General features: G+C 37.2%; 1 protein-coding gene and 1 pseudogene across 4 annotated transcripts in view; both read right to left on the bottom strand.

Moving 5' to 3' along the window:
- The window catches only part of OPHN1 (oligophrenin 1), a 374,614-nt gene that overhangs the window by 49,267 nt on the left and 305,186 nt on the right, over positions 1–20,161 (bottom strand). For all 4 annotated transcript variants that reach the window (XM_073013604.1, XM_073013605.1, XM_073013603.1 and 1 more), the window contains exons 17-19: positions 20,057–20,115; positions 18,761–18,866; positions 3,781–3,940 (exon numbers count right to left, since the gene is read on the bottom strand). In XM_073013604.1, the coding sequence (XP_072869705.1) occupies positions 3,781–3,940; positions 18,761–18,866; positions 20,057–20,115 (325 nt within the window). The remainder of the gene's footprint in view (positions 1–3,780; positions 3,941–18,760; positions 18,867–20,056; positions 20,116–20,161) is intronic.
- Positions 8,894–8,983, bottom strand: LOC119622504 (U6 spliceosomal RNA; annotated as a pseudogene).

Below are 20,161 nucleotides of genomic sequence, written 5' to 3'. Positions count from 1 at the left end.
CCTTCAGCAACTCTTGCCTCAAAGTTCCTTAGCTCTCTTATCTATAATGACCTTCACCTTCACTTACTTCAGGTACCCATTTGCAAACACATAACAAAGATCTAGAGGTGGTAAAGTATACATTTGAACTGCCTGATTTCAAATTTGAGCTTCAACATTTACTTACTCCATGACCCTGGACAAGTCACTTAACTTCTCTGTACCTTGGCTTCTTCTTATGTGAAATGAGGTGTAAATGTGCTAATATATGTAAAATGCTTTAAATAATTTTTTTCAAATATTAATTAACATCCCTATAAAGGTTTTGTGTGGACATGTTTTCATTTCTTTGGGATAAATGCCCAGCAGTGTAAATGATGGATCCTGAAGAAGTGCATGTTTAGTTTTTAAGAAACTCCTAAACTGTTTTCTAGAGCAATTGCCAAATTTTATATTCCTACCAGAAGTGTATGAGAGATCCAGTTTTTGTGTACCCTTGTCAGCAGTTGGTATTGTCACTATATATATTTTTAATGTTACCTATTCTAATAGGTGTGTAGAGATCTCTCATCATGGTCTTAATTTATATTTCCCTAATGGCTAGTGATCTTGACCATCTTTTCATATACTTAATTGTCATGCATACTTCATGTTCATGTCTTTTGCCCATTTTCTAATTAGATTGAATTTTTGTGCTGTTGAGCTTTGAGAGTTCTCTGTATAGTCTAGATATTAATCCTTTGTCAGATATGTGGTTTGCAAATATTTTCTCCAAAACTCAGTAGCTGTTTTCCCATTTTATTAATAGGGTCATTCACAGAGCAAAACTTTTTAATTTTGATGAAGTCAATTTATTGATTTTTTTTTCTTTAATGGATTGTGTTTTTGGTGTTATGTCTCCTCAATAAGTCCTAGGCTCTAACCGTTTTCTATATTATCTTCTAAAAGTTTTATAGTTTTATGATTTATATAAATGTATGATCCTTTTTGAGCTCATTTTTATATAAAATGAGAGGTTGAGGTTGAGGTTCACTTTCATTACCTGAAGAGCTGCAATTGCTCTAATACAATTCATTGAAATGACTACCCTCTCTCCCTTGAAATGCTTTTGTACCTTCATGAAAAATAATCAGGCCATACTCTGTAGGGCTATTTGTGGATTCTCTATTCTGTTCTATTTGTTTATGTAAGAAGTAGACAAGAGGACTTATCAAATTACCTCTGTCAATTGTACACTGTCTTGATTATTGAAGCAATACAGTAAGCATTAATATTATTAATACCTACCTCCAGTTTATTCTTTTTCAAAATTGTATTAGCCCTTACAGTTCTTTTCCATTTCTATATACATGTTAGTATTATCTTGTCTTTATCTACAAAACATCTTGCTGGGATTTTCATATTGATTACCTTAAACTTATAGATTAATTTTTAAAGAATTGATATCTTTACCATGTTGAGTCTTCCACTCCATGAACACAGTATGTATCTCAATTTATCTAGATTTGCTTTGACTTCCTTCATATTCTCCACATTGCAGCCAGAATAACCCTGTTAAGCCTAAATCAAATCCTGTTATTCCTGTGATCAAAGCCCCCCTTCTATCTTACTCAGGCAGAGCAAATCCAAAATTCTTCCAGTGGATTATAAGGCTCCACTACAGGATCTAGTATGTCCCTCTCCATTATCTCTTCAGGCCCATCTTTTCCTATTTCATCTTTTGCTTAATCCACTCTAGCTAGTCTGGCCTCCTTGTTGTACTGTGAATATGACAGGCACACTTCTCCCTGTGGGATTCTGCACATACCATTTCCTCAGCCTAGAATCCTTTCTCTCTGGATAGGTGAATGAATCATTTCTCTACTCCCTATCAATGTCTGCTGAAAGGTCATCTTCTCTGTGAGGCCCTCCTCATTTCCTTATTTTCTCCTTTCCTATCTGTATTTAAAATTGCAAAACCACTTTCCAACCCCTCCTATTTCCCTTCTCTGCTTTTCCCCTTAATGTTCATTATAATCTATAATATTACATACTTTACTTCCTTTGAATACTGTTTGTTTACTCTTTTTGAATATAAACTCTATGAAGATGATATCTAGAGTTCTTAAAACAGTACCTGGTACAAAGTGGGTACTCGACACACATTTGTTGGATGAATCAATCGATTTATCAATTTATCACATCTAGGCTCTAGAACGGGGTCAGCAAATTAGAGCCCACAGGCCTGTTTCCCATTTTGTAAACAGAATTTTACTAGAACACATCCACAACCATCTGTTTACATATTGTCTACGGCTGTCTTCTCACTACAATGGCAAAGTTAAGTAGTTGTGACAGAGATCCATGGCCTGCAAAGGCTTAAGTATTTATTATATGGCCCTTTAAGGAAAAGCTTTCTGATCCCTGCTTTAGATTCACATAGTCAACTGCTCGCGAGGCATTGTTCTCTGGATGTCTTTCAGAAATCTCAAATGTGACCTGTCCCAAACTGAACTTTTCTCTATCTCCCTCAAGTTTTCCCATTGTGAAATTCTTATATGTATGAAGGACAGCCCCATCCACCCAGTCAGCCAAGTCAGAAAATCAGGATTCAGAAATCTCCCTCTCCCACATCCTTGGTGACTTCCAGTCACCAAGTCCTGCTGCTTTTGCCTCCCTGTCCTTCTTTACTGAATTATGCTTTTCCCTAGGATGGCACTAGCTGCTATGAAGCTTATACCCCAGTGTAGGGCCATCTGTTGCAAGTCTACAAGAATTTGTCAATAAATATTTGTCTTAACCTCATTCTGGGCATCATTTTCTGACTCTACCTTTGTTTTACCTTTTGTACTTGACCTGATTATAATGTATGATGCCTTATATTTTATGTGCAATATAAAATATGCTGCCATATATACTTTTGGAATGAGATGGGTTTCAAATAAGTATAAGTATTGATTTATTTTTAGTTTTGATGGAGTTCAGGACCTGCTATCCCAAAATATGGCACCTTGGCATTTGTGGAAACAGCAGAAGCAAGAAGGTTTCTCTGCCTTCTCCCCTTCTCCCCTGGAGCAGGCCATAAAAGAATTCTCTGACCTTCCTCTAAAGTAGGTCATTCCAGAGGTACCCTCCCTATAACTGGAGGAAAAGAACATCCCTATCCTCGAAGACACAGAAACACCAAGAAGAATCTGAACAAACAAGCCTTGCTAAGATCCTCCTAAGTTTATTACCATTAGATCATATCCTTCTGTCTTCTAATTACTAATCTTCACAATGATCCATTTCATCAAACTTAGTATAAAAACGCAAGAGTTTACCTGCTTCTTTGGGTCTTCATTTCTAAAGGCTCTTGTGTCATGTAAAACTTATTAAATAAATTTGTATACTTTTCTCTTGTTAATCAGTCTTTTGTTATAGGGGTCTCAGCCATGAAACTAGCAATGAGTGAGAACATAAGTATCTTCTCCCCTACAGTTTCACTGTATATAGACTATTTTTATACTATCATTTTCCTATTTACCCAACTGTCTCCATACTATACATTGTTAACACCTTAAAGGCACAGACAGTGACTTTTTCTTCTTCATTACCCCCAGTATTTAGCATGGTGTCTGAAAGTAATGTTATAAGCTTGAGCAATGTTTGCTGAATGAATGAATTTCCCAGGGTAAGAGTTACCATTAAATGTCATTGTGTCATAATGGGATTTCCTTTCATTGTCAATGTGAGCTAAGGAGGAAGACACAGCACTAAAAGGCAGTTGGGGGAAAGTGTCACATGTTTGGAAAAGTGGTAGTGAGAATAGAAAATGCATACCTTGCCAAAGTGCTCGATTAGTATTTCCACCACTATGTTCTGGAATTTGATGTTCATCATGGCGGCCACAGTGTCCTCCTGAGCTCTCATCAGGGTGGGCCCAAAGATCACTCCCATGTTGGAGGGGGTCATAAGATTCTCTTTGCTGTGCTCACACACACTGTCAGAAGAAAAGGGGCAAGATTAACAAAATTTGTTCCAGTATTCCCTTACAAACAAGACTGTGTTAGGTGCTATAGAGGGTAAGAGAAACTAAAAATTAGAAGGAAAGGAGCAGCCTAAAGTATGTATTGGAAGAAAAGATTACAAAGGAAACAATCAGCAAAGAATACAAGATAGTATAAAACTAGGAGTCAAAGTGGTTAGACATAGCTAACCTAGCTAACAGCACTGAAGGAATTAAGAGACAGGTGGGGATATGGAGAGGGACTACAGCTAGTGGGATACTATTTGGAGAGGCAGGAAGGAAGCAAGAGGACATTTCAAGCAAGAGGAACAGCCCACATAAGTATAAAGCATGTACAAAGAACCACAAAGCACATTGAGAGAATGCCTACCAGTCTCTTAAATCAGCCCCTTCCCGACCCCCGTTAGAGAAGCAAAAATCTGAAGGAGCTGAAAGGGATCATTAAGATTTGCACTTGATCATCTTCCTTATTTTACAGATGAAAAAACATAGGCCCAAAGAAGGAAAGGAATTTGCTCGAAGTCACAGTCAATTAGCTGTAGAGTAGAACCTGCAACCCCAGATTTTCTGATCCCTAGTCACTTTCATCGCTTAAATTCCCTTTAGTGGCTTCCTACTTTGGGATCCTTCCATAACTTGAGTAACTTGACCCCTATTTCCAATCCCTATTTACAGCTTAGGCTCTGAAGCTGGGTTTGAATCCCAACACGGCCACTCACCAGCTGTGCAACAGTGAGTTCACTCACTCTAACCTCTCTGAACATCAGCTTTCCCACCTGGGAAAACAGCACCCACTTCAGAGAGTTGTTGAATAAATAAAGATAAATTGCTTTAGCATGGTACCTGGCACCCTGGGAAGTATCTGTTGTTATTATTACCTCTCCAGGAGCCTTCAGGCACTGCTGACCTCTGACACTCTTGTTATACTAAACTGCTAGGATTAGGGTTGTCTGGTTATACCACATTGTTTCAGACCCCCATACCTCTCTGCTCATGTCATTCTCTCTACCTAGAATATCCCCCTCTCCATACATTCACAAAATGTCTATCTATCCTTTGAGATGCACATAACGTTATATCTTCAGGGAGACCAAAGCCCACTGTGCTCATCCTAACTAAAACCACTGGCAAGCAGAGTAAGTTGCAATTTTCTGTTTACTTATCTGCCTCTCCTACTAGGTGATAAACAACTTCCAAGTGTGTGTGCCTGCCACACAGCAGGTAGTAATGAATTATCTGTAAAGTAATTGAGCTCCCCTAGTGCTCTTCCAAACAGTCCTGGAGGCAGCCAAGTAAAAGGCAAGAATCTCTTTTGGTCAGTTTGGCTGTAGGAACAGCCCAACCGCCTACCCGAAACACTCACCCTCCATACCTACCAAGGATAAGGCTCAGAAGAGAATGGCAGATTCTTAACACTGAGTGGATAATTGAGGCGTATAGAATCCTTAGACAAATCTTAATGTGAAGTCTGTTAAGCCCTAGACAAAGGCTGAGCATCATTCAAATGGAAATGAACAGCAACCATTCATAGCTTTTGATATTGCTGGGCTGGTGATGTGTTCCTTTTAACAGTTTCAGTACCCCTGCAATTAATCTTTATTCTTTAGTGACAGAAGTTTTTTCAGATATTAAAATGGAAAAGTATCTCCATGCTAACATCAAGTGACCCAAAAAGGCTAAACCACAAGGACACTTGTGTATCTCCTATTGTGAGCTTTGAAAGGAACTGATCTGTGTTCAGTGTCCCAGCAGCTCACAGAATCATCACAACTCCAAAAAGCAGAGTATTTTAGTTTTGAAGCCTCGGTTTACCAAGAGGAAAGCACTTGGCAAGGTCATATGGCAAGACAGAGATTCAAGCCCATATTTGTTGCTCCCCAAGTCTTATAGCCATGCCATTGCATCCCACTGCCTGCTTGTCTAACTTTTCTGGATAAATCAAAACTCTTATGTGGGTGCTTCTAAGCTAAATCCACCTTCTGATTCTCTGTTATGGGAGTTGTCATCCCATTTAGGATACTCTTCCTTCTTGGCCTTCCTACGAGATTTGGAAGTTCACCTATTCTTTGGGGAGATTGCTTTGCATTTAGCATCTCTTTTTATTATATATTTTGAAAACCAGTATGGGGGATAAGTAACATCCCAAATTGTGGGTTAACAAGATGAATGAAATCAAAAACAAGACTATGTAATGTTATTTGACAGCAAAGGTATCTTGAACTCTCTAGTCTACTGAGGTTGGTTGTAAGAAGTCTCCAGTACAGAATAAAATGATTCTGATTGCATGGTTTAGATTAGAGGTCATAAATTTAAATGTCTAGAGGGGCAAGGCAGGTAACTTACATGAGAGAAATGGGCCTGGTGAGAAGTGGTTGCCACATTTAAACAAGCAGACATTCTCTAGACCACCATTTTCCCACCACTCACTTAGAGACACACCATCAACAGAATTACTTCTAGTTTTAAGAAAGGGAAATTCCCAGGTCACATCTAATGTAACTCTAATATAATATTTGTTAAAACACTTGGGAGTGGTGGGGCCTATGGTAAATTAGAAGCTTGTGCCCATTCCAAAGCAAGAAACCATTACTCAACCCCAACTGATTGCTGTCACGTGGGCATGCAGATACAGTGTGCTAACATCCTCTTTTTTCCTGAAATGTATACTTTGATGTGAACTACCTGGATTTTTTAAATGTTGAAGCCAAATCACTTTTCCCCCAAAACACTGCAGAACAAATAAAACATATTTGTGGTCTGGACCTTGTCAACAGACTGCCAGACTGAGACCTCTGGCAGAATGAGAGGCTATCTATATGAACTTTTAGGTCTGGCTTTAGCATCCAATGAGTCTAAGAACTGTATGCCCTCTGACTCCTAAACAAGGAAGCTACCTTCAATATTTTTAGTTCTTTTACTAAAGTACTGTGTCTCTGGGCCTATCGTTTTCCATCCTTAGGTATCTGTTCCCTCATCTATAAAATGAAGTTATTAGGTGATCTAAGGGGACTTCCAGCTCTGACAATTAAGTGAATCTCAGAAAGCTGCGCTCTTGAAAATAATTGGGGGCAAAGACAACCACACACTGTATGTTCCCGTTAGAAGAACACAGAACCATCTATTAAGTATGCTTGCCTTTCCCACCCTGTACATACATACATACACGCACACACACACACACACACACACACACACACACACACACCCTGGAAACACAAAACTAAAAAGGAAGCAGAAATTTGAACACAGAATAATTGATAATATTATTACATTATTACTCATTTCTTTTTAGATGTGATAATGTTATGTTTATAAAGAGTTCTCATCTTTTCTTTTTCTTTTTTTTTTTTTCTTTTGAGATGGAGTCTCGCTCTGTTGCCCAGGCTGGAGTGCAGTGGCGTGATCTCGGCTCACTGCAAGCTCCGCCTCCCAAGTTCAAGTAATTCTCCTGCCTCAGCCTCCCAAGTAGTTGGGATTATAGGTGTGCACCACCACGCCCAGCTCATTTTGTATTTTTAGTAGAGATGGGGTTTCACCATGTTGGCCAGGGCTAGTCTAGAACTCCGGACCTCAGGTGATCCACCCACCTTGGCCTCCCAAAGTGCTGGGATTACAGGCATGAGCCACTGCACCTGGCCTGAGTTCTCATCTTTTCAAGACACAAATTGAAATATTTATGGATGAAATAATATGATGTCTTAGATTTGATTTAAAATAACATGGGAGGAGGGGAAATGGGTGGGGAAATAGATAAAACAAGATTGGCCATGTGTTCATTATAGTTGAAGGAGGGGTGATGGACACATAATGCTTTCCTATACTGTCTCCTCTATTTTCATATATACTTGAAATCTTGCATAATAAAAAGCTCTTCAAAAGAAAAGGCAATAGTGCAGGGGAGAGTGAATCAGTGTCACAAGCAAACAGGTCCCTCTCCCCAAGGATGGTGCCTTTTTTTAAGGGCTGACAGCTTTGGCTTCCTCCACTGGTATTATATTATCTGTCATTTACTTTAAATACTTCAACAAAGTCCGTACGATGTCATGAATTTCATCAGTCATGAGTTACAAGCACAACATTATTTATGTACCACTAAGAAAGAAAAGTAATTTCACTGTCATATCATCATGTAATATTTTTGAAGACATTTTAGATAGAAAATAAACTCAACAATGAACATAATTTAACTTAAGTGACTACAATATGAGCAGCTATTACAAGTTCATGCATGTGGAGGCCATGATAATTACATCAGAACTGCTGCCTGACAAGTGTAATTTTAAGAAACCATTGATTTTCAGATGTGTATAGAATTCAGATTACAATTTGAGAAAAATTATTATTAGAACTGATGAAATTTGGTTTATGTGCTTATTAGTTTTCATGCACAATCTAAAACATTAATTATGATGGTAGTATTCTAATTGTGAATACATGCATGCTCTAGGGGTGATTAATGAGTATTTAAAAGACTCAGGTAAAAGCCAGAGGAGCTCCTGTAAGTTTCAGCTAACCTTATCTCCAACCAACACCAAAGGCTTTGTTAATGAGCATAACATAGGTAAAAACGAATTATCATTGCCTAGATGTATTAAAGACATACGGACCGGCTGAAAATATTGCACAGGCACTGCCAGCCTTGCATTGACAGGGTAGAAAAATATAGCAATGCTTAATATTAACATCAGTAAGGTGAATCAGCCAATCTTATGCATCTTCAGATATGATGCAGCATATGGTATACAACATCACCTATGATCTGTTCCAACCAACAAAAAGTTAACTTGAATCCATCTAGCCTTTAGATAGAACCTCTACTTTACAAAAAATACAAGTAGAGGAATTCGCTAAAATATATGACAAAGAAGAAAGCAGACAAAACTAGGAAGTAACATTCTACAGGACAATTGGTCTTCTCTTGTTGGTAAAACAGTATCATAAAAATAGGCACTGTGCAGGGGCCATGCTAGTCTTCTCTGTATCGTTCCAATTTTAGTATATGCACTGCTGAAACACTCTTCAGCAAATGCAAAAGAATGGAAATCATAATAGTCTCCCAGACCACAGTGCAATCAAATTAGAACTCAGGATTAACAAACTCACTCAAAACCACACAACTACATGGAAACTGAACAGCCTGTTTCTGAATGACTACTGGGTAAATAACAAAATTAAGGCAGAAATAATTAAGTTCTTTGAAATCAATGAGAACAAAGACACAACATTCCAGAATATCTAGGATACAGCTAAAGCAGTATTTATGGGGAAATTTATAGCATTAAATGTCCACAGGAGAAAGTGGGAAGGATATAAAATCGACACACTAACATCACAATTAAAAGAACTAGAGAAGCAAGAGCAAACACATTGAAAAGCTAGCAGAACACAAGAAATAACTAAGAGCAGAGCAGAACTGGAAAAGATAGAGACACGAAAAACACATTTTTAAAAAAATCAATGAATCCAGGAGCTGGTTTTTGAAAAGATTAAACAGATAGACCACTAGCCAGACTAATAAAGAAGAAAAGAGAGAAAAATCAAATAGACACAATAAAAAATGATAAAGGGGATATCACCACTGATACCACAGAAATACAAACTACCATCAGAATACTATAAACACCTCTACGCAAATAAACTAGAAAATCTAGAAGACATGGATAAATTCCTAGACATCTATACCCTCCCAAGACTAAACCAGGAACAAGTTGAATCCCTGAATAGACCAATAACAAGTTCTGAAATTGAGGCAGAAATTGATAGCCTACTAACCAAAAAAAGCCCAGGACCAGATGGATTCACAGTCAAATTGTACCAGAGGTACAAAGAGGAGCTGCTACCATTCCTTCCAAAACTATTCCGAACAATAGAAAAAGAGGGAATCCTCCCTAACTCATTTTATGAGGCCAGAATCATCCTGATACCAAAACCTGGCAGAAGACACAACAACAACAAAAAATTTCTGGCCGATATCTCTGATGAACATCGATGTGAAAATCCTCAATAAAATACTGGCAAACCAAATCCTGCAGCACATCAAAAAGCTTATCCACCATGATCAAGTTGGCTTCATCCCTGGGATGCAAGGGTGGTTCAACATATGCAAATCAATAAATGTAATCCATCACATAAACAGAACCAATGACAAAAACCACATAATTATCTCAATAGATGCAGAAAAGGCCTTCGATAAAATTGAACACCCCTTCATGCTAAAAACTCTCAATAAAGTAAGTGTCGATAGAACATATCTCAAAATAATAAGAGCTATTTATGACAATAAATCCACAGGCAATATCATAGTGAATGGGCAAAAGCCGGAAGCATTCTTTTTGAAAACAGGCACAAGACAAGCATGCATTCTCTCACCACTCCTATTCAACACAGTATTGGAAGTTCTGTCCAGGGAAATCGGGAAAGAGAAACATAAACAGAACCAATGACAAAAATCACATGATTATCTCAATAGATGTAGAAAAGGCTTTTGATAAAATTCAACACCCCTTCATGCTAAAAACTCTCAATAAACTAGGTATTGATGGAACGTATCTCAAAATAATAAGAGCTATTAATTATTAACCCACAGGCAATATCATACTGAATGGACAAAAGCTGGAAGCATTCCCTTTGAAAATCAGCACAAGACAAGGATGCCCTCTCTCACCACTCTTATTCAACATAGTATTGGAAGTTCTGGCCAGGGCAATCAGGCAAGAGAAAGAAATAAAGGGTATTCAAATAGGAAGAGAAGAAGTCAAATTGTCTCTGTTTGCACATGACATGATTGTATATTTAGAAAACCCCATCATCTCAGCCAAAAATCTCCGTAAGCTGATAAGCAAATTCAGCAAAGTCTCAGAATACAAAATCAATGTGCAAAATTCACAAGCATTCCTATACACCAATAATAGACAGAAAGCCAAATCATGAGTGAACTCCCATTCACAACTGCTACAAAGAGAATAAAATACCTAGGAATACAACATGCAAGGGACATGAAGGGCCTCTTCAAGGAGAACTACAAACTACCACTCAAGGAAATAAGAAGGGACACAAACAAATGGAAAAACATTCCATCCTCATGGATAGGAAGAATCAATGTCGTGAAAATGGCCTTACTGCCCAAAGTAATTTATAGATTCAATGCTATCCCCATCAAGCTACTATTGACTTTATTCACATAATTAGAAAAAACTACTTTAAATTTCATGTGGAACCAAAAAAGAGCCCATATAGCAAAGATAATCCTAAGCAAAAGAACAAAGCTGGAGGCATCATGCTACCTGACATCAAACTATACTACAAGGCTACAGTAAGCAAAATAGCATGGTCCTGGTACCAACACAGATATATAGACCAATGGAACAGAACAGAGGTCTCAGAAATAACACCACACATCAACAACCATCTAATCTTTGACAAACCTGCCAAAAACAAGCAATGGGGAAAGGATTCCCTATGTAATAAATAGTGTTGGGAAAACTGGTTTGCCATATGCAGAAAACTGAAACTGGACCCCTTCCTTAGACCTTATAGTTAACACAAGGTGGATTAAAGACTTAAATATAAGACCTAAAACCATAAAAACCCCAGGTAAAAACATAAGCAACACCATTCAGGACATAGGCATGGTCAAAGATTTCATGACTAAAACACCAAAAGCAATGGCAACAAAAGCCAAAATTGACAAATGGGATCTAATTAAACTAAAGAGATTCTGCAAGCAAAAGAAACTATCATCAGAGTAAACAGGCAACCTACAGAATAGGAGAGAATTTTTGCAATCTATCCATATGATAAAGGGCTAATATCCAGAATCTACAAGGAACTTAAACAAATTTACAAGAAAAAAAAAAAAACCATCAAAAAGTGGGCAAGGGATATGAACAGACACTTTTTTAAGAAGACATTTATGCGGCCAACCAATATATGAAAGAAAGCTCATCATCACTGGTCAATAGAGAAATGCAAATCAAAACTGCAATGAGATACTATCTCACACCAGTTAGAATGGCAATCATTAAAAAGTCAGAAAACAACAGATGCTGGAGAGGATGTGGAGAAATACGAATGCTTTTACTCTGTTGGTGGGAGTGTAAATTAGTTCAACCATCATTGAAGACAGCGTGGCGATTCCTCAAGGATCTAGTACCTGAAATACCATTTGACCTAGTAATCCCATTACTGGGTACATACCCAAAAGATTATACATCATTCTACTATAAAGGCACATGCACACGTATGTTTATTGTGGCACTATTCACAATAGTAAAGATTTGGAACCAACACAAATACCCATCAATGACAGACTGGATAAAGAAAATGTGGCACATATACACCATGGAATACTATGCAGCCATAAAAAAGGATGAGATCATGTCCTTTGCAGGGACGTGGATGAAGCTGGAAACCGTCATTCTCAGCAAACTAACACAGGAACAGAAAACCAAACATCACATGTTCTCACTCATAAGTGGGAGTTGAACAATGAGAACACATGGACACAGGGAGGGGAACATCACACACTGGCGCCTGTTGGGGGGTGGGGGGCTAGGGGAGGGACACCATTAGGGGAAATACCTAATGTAGATGATGGGTTGATGGGTGCAGCAAACCACCACGGCACGGGTATACCTGTGTAACAAACCTGCACGTTCTGTACATGTATCCCAGAACTTAAAGTATAATAATAATAACAATAAATAAAAAGAAACAAGCTCTGTGCTAGATTAAAAATACAAAAAAGACATAAATAAAATGTGTTCCTATATTGAATACCAGATTGGACAAAAATCTATAAAAGGTCACTTTTGGGTCAAGTGGGAAAATGTTAATATGGTCTGGAAAAGCCAAAATTTTTAAAATGGAAAAAGTAGACTAAAGAACAACATAATCTCATTTTGGTAAAAAAAAAAAATGCAAACATGTATATGTATACAAAAATGCATACACACATACACATACACACACAAAGAGAGGAAGAAAAAGAGGGAGAGAGAGAAGAAAGAAAGAGACAGAAAGAGAGAGAGATTCTAAAGAATCTGAACTATATTAATAGTAACGATTATTGAATGTTGGGAATAGAAAGCTTTTCCTTTGTTTTCTTTTTTTTTTTTTTTGCTTTTTAAATATTTTGTAATTTATACAGTGTACAGTATTGCATCTCAAATAAGAGAAGTATTATTACAAAAGTAAATAGAATCTAGTAAGCCTAATAACCCATACCCTTCAGAATGGTAGCCCAGGCCTAAGGTTACAAAGGGGTACTAGATGGCAGGATTTTATTGCCTGACTCCAATCTTATCTGCCTCCAGTGAACCTTTCATCCAAGATGTTGTCAGGGCATCTGAAAGGACAGAGAGCTGGGACTTCATTTGAGTTTGCAGAACAGGTTGTTCAAGTCTTTTTTCGTCTGCCTGCTGATAAATAGCTATAAGAATGGCAGAATTAAGCCCGGAGCTTGCTTCCATTGTAATATTCCACTGGCAGTAAGATTGCCAGGGAAGTGACCTTAGAGTTCTCCTATTTCTGACTAATAGAAGCTCCAGATACTAACCAAAAAGAACTGGATAATTGAGAACCTCAAATTGGCTGAGGTCAGTTTGGGTCTGCCTGTTATTAGCCTGGAAAACAGGCTGGCAGTGGAAACACAGTAAAAAGGCATAGATGTACTCATCATATAGATGATGAAAGCAGCAGTTGGCAGGCAGGATAATTATGTGCATTTTAAAAACACACGAATTTTCTTCTTCTGTGCAAATTTCTCTATTGAAACTAAGCGTATTTTTTATTTACATTTCCCTACAATTTTCATTATAAACATTTTCAAACATACAAAAAAGGTGAAAGAGTGGTACCAGGAAGACACATACTATCTATACCTAGACTCAAAAATTAACATATTACCACATTTGCTTTTATTCTGTCTATATTTTTTCTTAATCCTCTGAAAGTAAATTGCTTCAACCCTAAATACTTCAGCATTCATCATCAAAGAATAAGCAAATTTTCCTACAAAACCACAATAACATGTTCGCATCTTAGAAAATGTATAATAATTCTATATCATCTAATATCTAGTCCATATTCAAATTTTCTCAAATGTTATGGGGGGGAAAAAGTCTTTTATAGCTGCCTTTTTCAAATCTGGATCCAATCAAAGCTCTTACACTGCATTTGTTTGTTTATTTAGTCTCTTAATGTACAACAGTACCTCTACCACTTTTTTCCACAACATTGACTTTTTGAAAAGTCCAAGCCTTTTCAAAAGCTTTATACTGTCAAATATTCTGTGTTTTTCTATACTTTTTATTTCCTGCAAACTGGAAAGAATTAATATGATTTAAGCTACATATTTTTGGCAAAAATATTTCACAGTTTATGTATTATAATTTTTATTATATCTACTTAGGAGGTACATAAGTGGTTTGTTCCATTATTTACAATGGCACAACCTCAGCTCACTGCAACCTCTGCCTCTCAGGTTCAAGTGATTCTCCCACCTCAGCCTCCAGAGTAGCTGGGATTACAGGCACCCACCATCATGTTCGGCTAATTTTTGTAATTTTGTAGAGACGGAGTTTCACCATGTTGGTCAGGCTGGTCTCGAACTTGTCACCTCAGGTGATCCACCCGCCTCAGCCTCCCAAAGAACTGGGATTACAGGCCTGAGCCACCGCTCAGCCATTATTACTGATGCTAACTTTGATCGATTACTTAAGGTGGTGTCTGCCAGATAGGTTCATTGTAACGATACATTGTTTTTTATTTGTGATTAGTAAGTAACTTGTCAGTAATACATTGGAATAATGTGAACATCCTATTCCTCAATACTCTTTTACCCAACAGTTTTGATTCATGTCTAAAACAGACCACTTAGATAGCAAACTAATGATTTTTCTAATTCTGTCATTCGTCCTATGTTTATTAGCTGGTATTCTTTCTGCAATAAAGAGCTTTCCTTCCTCTACCTACCTACAAGAATTTTGTTTTTCAACATGTAATAATCAAATACATTATTTATTGTTATTGATGTTCACGTTGACTCAAACATCATCGGTGTCAGCCCTTTCAAGGTTTCTACATCCTCTGGACATGACACTATTATGACACTATTAGTGTGACTCCGTTCTTTCTTGCTTGGTGGTACATTTATCCAAGACTAACCTTGTATTTTCCTTGCTCCAGACATGGAATCAGCCATTTCTCTAAGCATCCCTGATTCCTTTGAAAAGGAAAAGCTATTTAAAAACAAAAAACTGGGTACTAAGTGTATTCACTTCTTTTTGGGCAGAATTCCTTCAAGACTGATTCAGTGAATGAAGTCTTTTCTTCTTGTTGCTTTCTCTTTAAATCATGAATTCATATTAACATTCTTAATTTAATTTTAATGTTAAAAAATTTTTCCTCATGTCTTTAATTTTATATCTGTATCTCTTTTGTATACTATAAGGCTTAACTTGTGATAACATTAACATATTTACTTTTTTGCTTTATCTTTATAAGATGTATGTGTGTGTTTCAAGTTAAATTATATTACTACTATTAATAAACCTACTGAGTGATGCTTAAAATTTTGCTTTTCTTGTTTCTAGAGTACATCTCATTAAGGATGAGTCAGAGGACTGTGTTGACACGTTAGTTGAAATAATTGCTTTCTCTCTGTAATTATGCTATCAAGTTGATAAACACTTAGGTTCATTAAATTCATTTGCTTTTATTGGTGTTCAGTTTTATGGTTTATAATTTTTGATTTAATTTTATTTTTTGGATATGTAAAACATTAATATGGCTTAATAGTCATAAGTATATAAGGAGGTATACCCAGAGGAATCTAGCTCTTATCCCTATCCCCTCCTCCCTACTTACCACACCTATCCACTATAATAACCACTTTCATTAGTTTATTTTTATAACACATTTATTGAAATATATTTTACATATCATAAAATTCACCTTTTTAAAGGTTAAAATTAAACGGTTTTTAGTATATTCACGGAACCGTGCAACTGTCACCCTTTATATAATTCCAGACATTTTCATCATTCCAAAAAGAAACCTCATACTCATTATCAATTACTCCCCATTACTTCTCATACCCCCACTTCCCAGACCTTGCCAACAACTCATCTACTTTCTTTCTCTATAGCTTTGTCTATTCTGAACACTACATATAAATGGAATCATATATGTACTTTTGTGTCTTGTTTTTTTCACTTAGCATAATGCTTTTGGTGTTTATCCATGTTGTGGCATGTATCAGTACTTCATCCTTTTTATGGCTGAATAATATTCCATTGCCTGTATACCACATTTTGTTTACCTATTCGTTAGTTAACAGACATTTGGGTTGTTTCCATGTTTCAACAACTATGAAATAATGCTGCTATGGATATTTGTGTACAAGATTTTGTGTGGACACATGTTTTCATTTATCTTAGGTATATACCTGGGAGTGGAATTGCTGGATGTATGACAACTCTACATTTAACTTTTGGAGTCATTAGTTTTTTAACATTTATCTTAGTGTATGCTTCATTTGACAAAATTTTTTAAACGTGTGTGTATTCTTACATATTCTTATTTTCCTCTTTTTTCTTACAAAATAAAAGCTAGCAAATTATAAACCTTGTTTTATAGCTTGAAATTTTTTATGTTATTGCTTGTTTTATGTGCTGGAAAATTGTAATATATCCCAGAAAATCACTACAAAACAAAGTTCATAGAGATCTTCCTCATTCTTTTCTTAAATTACTGCATAATACTACATTGTTTAATACATCCTTATTTACTCGACTAGTGCCCTATTTTCAGATATTTGTGTTGTTTCCGATCTTTTGCTTTTGAAAATTGTGCTGCAATGAGAAACCTTGTGCATGTGTTGTTTGTATTTGTGGAGGTGTATCTTTAGAGTATATGCCTTAAAAAAAGAAAAAAAAAAGCTAAAATATCATATGCACTGTTTTACCCTGTTTTGCTGGGTCAAAGGATAACCAAATGTTTAGATTTGTTAGGTATTGTCAAATCCCCTCTTCTGGAACCGTACTGCATTAACACAAGAAATGTATTGGAGGACAGTTTCCCCATAGTCTCATTAATAAGCATTAGGATTTGTCCATAAATGGTAGCTCAGTATAGGTTTAGTTTGTGTTTTTGTTACTATGAGTGAGCTTGAGCATATTACCACATATTTAAGAGTATTTGCCATTCTATTTCTGTGATCTATTTGTTCATGTCTTCTTTCGATTTCAAGATTTTGAGGACTAAGATTCTTAAAGTAATCCAAGCAGCCAGCCTTTGGGCAGATAGAAGCAGGCACCCTGACGCTCACTAAGCAAGGGCATCCTCAATTGAGTCCTTGGCTCTTGTCACATGTTGAGACTCTCAGAAAGTCAAAGCTGAAAAAACCCTTTGAGATTAACTGCTTCAGTCCCTTCATGTTACAGATGCACAAACTTGTGGGCCAGAGAGTGGAAGGAACTTTCTCTAGGTCACACAGTATATTTGTGACAGATCTGAAACTTGGACTCAAAGACTCCTCCAGGGCAACTTTAAATTAACATGCAAATAGCTTCTTTTCTGATTTTTGTACATTTACTGAGATTATCACAAACTAATTTTTGGAGACCAGATGCCTCTTAATGTTCTCTATTAGCTCAAATTACAAACACTGGCAATAAATATAAAAGCCATCCTCTCTTGTTAATTCTGCTTATTATCTACATCAGTGTCCACAATATTCATTTGCTATAGAAGTGTAGAAAACAGTCTTTGAAAGTCAGAGCTGAATCAGATCTTGGAGATCTCACATATAATAGGAAAACTCAAGGTCCAGATAGGCAAAGCACTCAGGATTTATTACAGGGGGAGGCCAAAAGAGTCATTAACCTGGAAACTCACCTTCATTAAAGGCCTCGAGTTGAGGTGTTTCAGAGCCTCTCCAAATGAGGTTAAAAGGTATCATTACTGCATCTTTTGAGTATGCAGGCAACTGCATTCGCTAAATATATACACTTAAAATACATTACAATTTTTTAAACTTATTTTCACTTTTTTTACTGTTTAACATACCAAGAGAGGCCTTAAGAGTGGCCTGTCCCTGGTCACAAAATGAACTAATAGCAGAAAGCAGAAATGAAACTAGGGCCCAGGTCTGCTGGTTCCTGGACAGAATGCTTTCTGTCTTTTTTTAAGCCAAGTAAATTCATCTTGATTCACAATATTAAATCCTCTGGCCAGGAAGCACCACTGTGGGACACATGTGCCCCTTTCACCTGCCTATCTCAGTGCCTGTCACCAGGACTATTCTCCAGGATCCCACTGTCTGCTACTGCCAGCCACACCAGGGCAAGAAGTTGAGCAGAATCTTAACAAAAAGTCCCATTTCTTGAGAGCCTCTCATGTGACATGCATTTTACCTGTGTTCATCCTAATCCACACAACTGGCCTTCATTATAGGGATTGTGCAGATGACCAAACAAACTCAGAGAGGTTTGCCTAAGATTATACAGCAAACAAGTTGGAGAGCTTCAATTCAACACCAGGCTCATCTGACGGCAAAGCCCACTCTACCTTGCTGTTACCTTTCAACTGAGACAACCCACATGCATGATGACTCTAAGAAGATATGTACATGGGTCAAGGCAAAACAGCCTTCCTCACAGAGCATTCAGCCTTCTAAGGAAGCACTTAAGGACTGGGGCTGAAAGAGCTGAGAGGAAGCTTCTGTGTAGTCCAACCACACGGAACAGTTGTCTAATAGAAACTTTTTCTGAAAATCCAGCAGTTACTTACTTGACCAAGTGTCTTATCAGAAGTTCCAGCATCTCTCGGTTCTTGTCTGGTAGCTTATATACCAGGGAGTGAATAGCTCCTAGGCGGTAATCCAGGTTATCAGACTCTAAGAGAGAAGGGTAAGAGAAAAAATGGTTTGGCTTTCTGGGCAACTGGATTGAGCAAATTCTCACATATATATGCACATACACACAGATTTGGGGAAAGACAACCAGAGACACAGAGAGACAGAGAGATAATCAATGAGATGAAAAGAGACAGAGATAAATAGGCACTGAAATACAATAAAAATTAAAGACCCAGAAACAAAGACAAAGACACAGAGAGAGAGAGAAAGAAAAAAGGACAGAGAGAGAGAAAAAAACACACACAAAGAAACAGGTCTAAAAAGATGTAGAAAACAGAAGATAGAAAAGAAGAGAAGGATGAGAAGAAAAGATTGTCTCAGAGGGAGTCAGAACTCCAGGCACAGCAGGTTGTTCCTGAAGTCTCACAGATAAACTTCCAGCTGGAAGCCTATTCCCATCCACCTTCCTTGTGGTACTGAGAAGTGTGCTGCTGCCTCTGGATTCCTGTTAAAATCACTGAGAGCTCAGAAGTAAAGAACAAAGCTCCCTTGTTTCAACAAAGACCCATTATGATGTTAAGTCCCCTGAATCTTTTTCCTCTACACCACACAGGATATGATACAGAATATGATGCAGAACCTCCACGTTGAGGTGGAGAGGGGCACTCACACAGTGGCCTCAGCCAAAACTTTCAATGCTTCTTTAATTGCCAACTTTTGGGGGTAATTCTATATGCCTTATTTCCTATGTACTAACGTCCTCTCCCTCAGTTTTCTCATCTAGAAAATCTGATGCTGGCACTAGCAGATTAAGAACAATGGTTCACAACACAATAGAAAAGCATTTGAACAGGCAAAATGCTGAAGGAAGTTGAAACGGCAACTGTCGTGTAACCATTTTGCTGTCCCCTGGTAATGTGAGCCAATGTTCTTGTTCTGATGGAAGAGGCAATGAAGACATATATAAATAAAGTCTTTATATTCATCACAACCCTCAAGTTAACCAATTTTCTCAAGCCTACTTAAGTAACACTAATTATGAAAAATAATAGAACTCTTGAGTTAGACAGCAAGCAAGAATACTTTCATTTGGCAGTTGAGTAAAATTTGTGTATGTGTTTTATGTTTCTGTGCCCTCAATCACTTCCCCTCAAACAATTTTCAAGGCTTATTACAGTAAACATTAAGAAACTAGGACAACACAGTTAATTAGTAACATAAACACTTACTGGCAGCAGAGACCAGCTCTTTGTGAAGCCTATAGGTCATGACAGGTTCAGAAAGATTCCTGAAATGAATGAAAATTGTCAGTTGCTTTGGGAAGAAAGCAGCTA

This window comes from Chlorocebus sabaeus, chromosome X, assembly GCF_047675955.1.
Source record: "Chlorocebus sabaeus isolate Y175 chromosome X, mChlSab1.0.hap1, whole genome shotgun sequence".
NCBI classification, from domain to species: Eukaryota; Metazoa; Chordata; class Mammalia; order Primates; family Cercopithecidae; genus Chlorocebus; species Chlorocebus sabaeus.
Note: the sequence above shows the minus strand (reverse complement) of the source record. Positions and strands in the feature narration are given on the sequence as shown.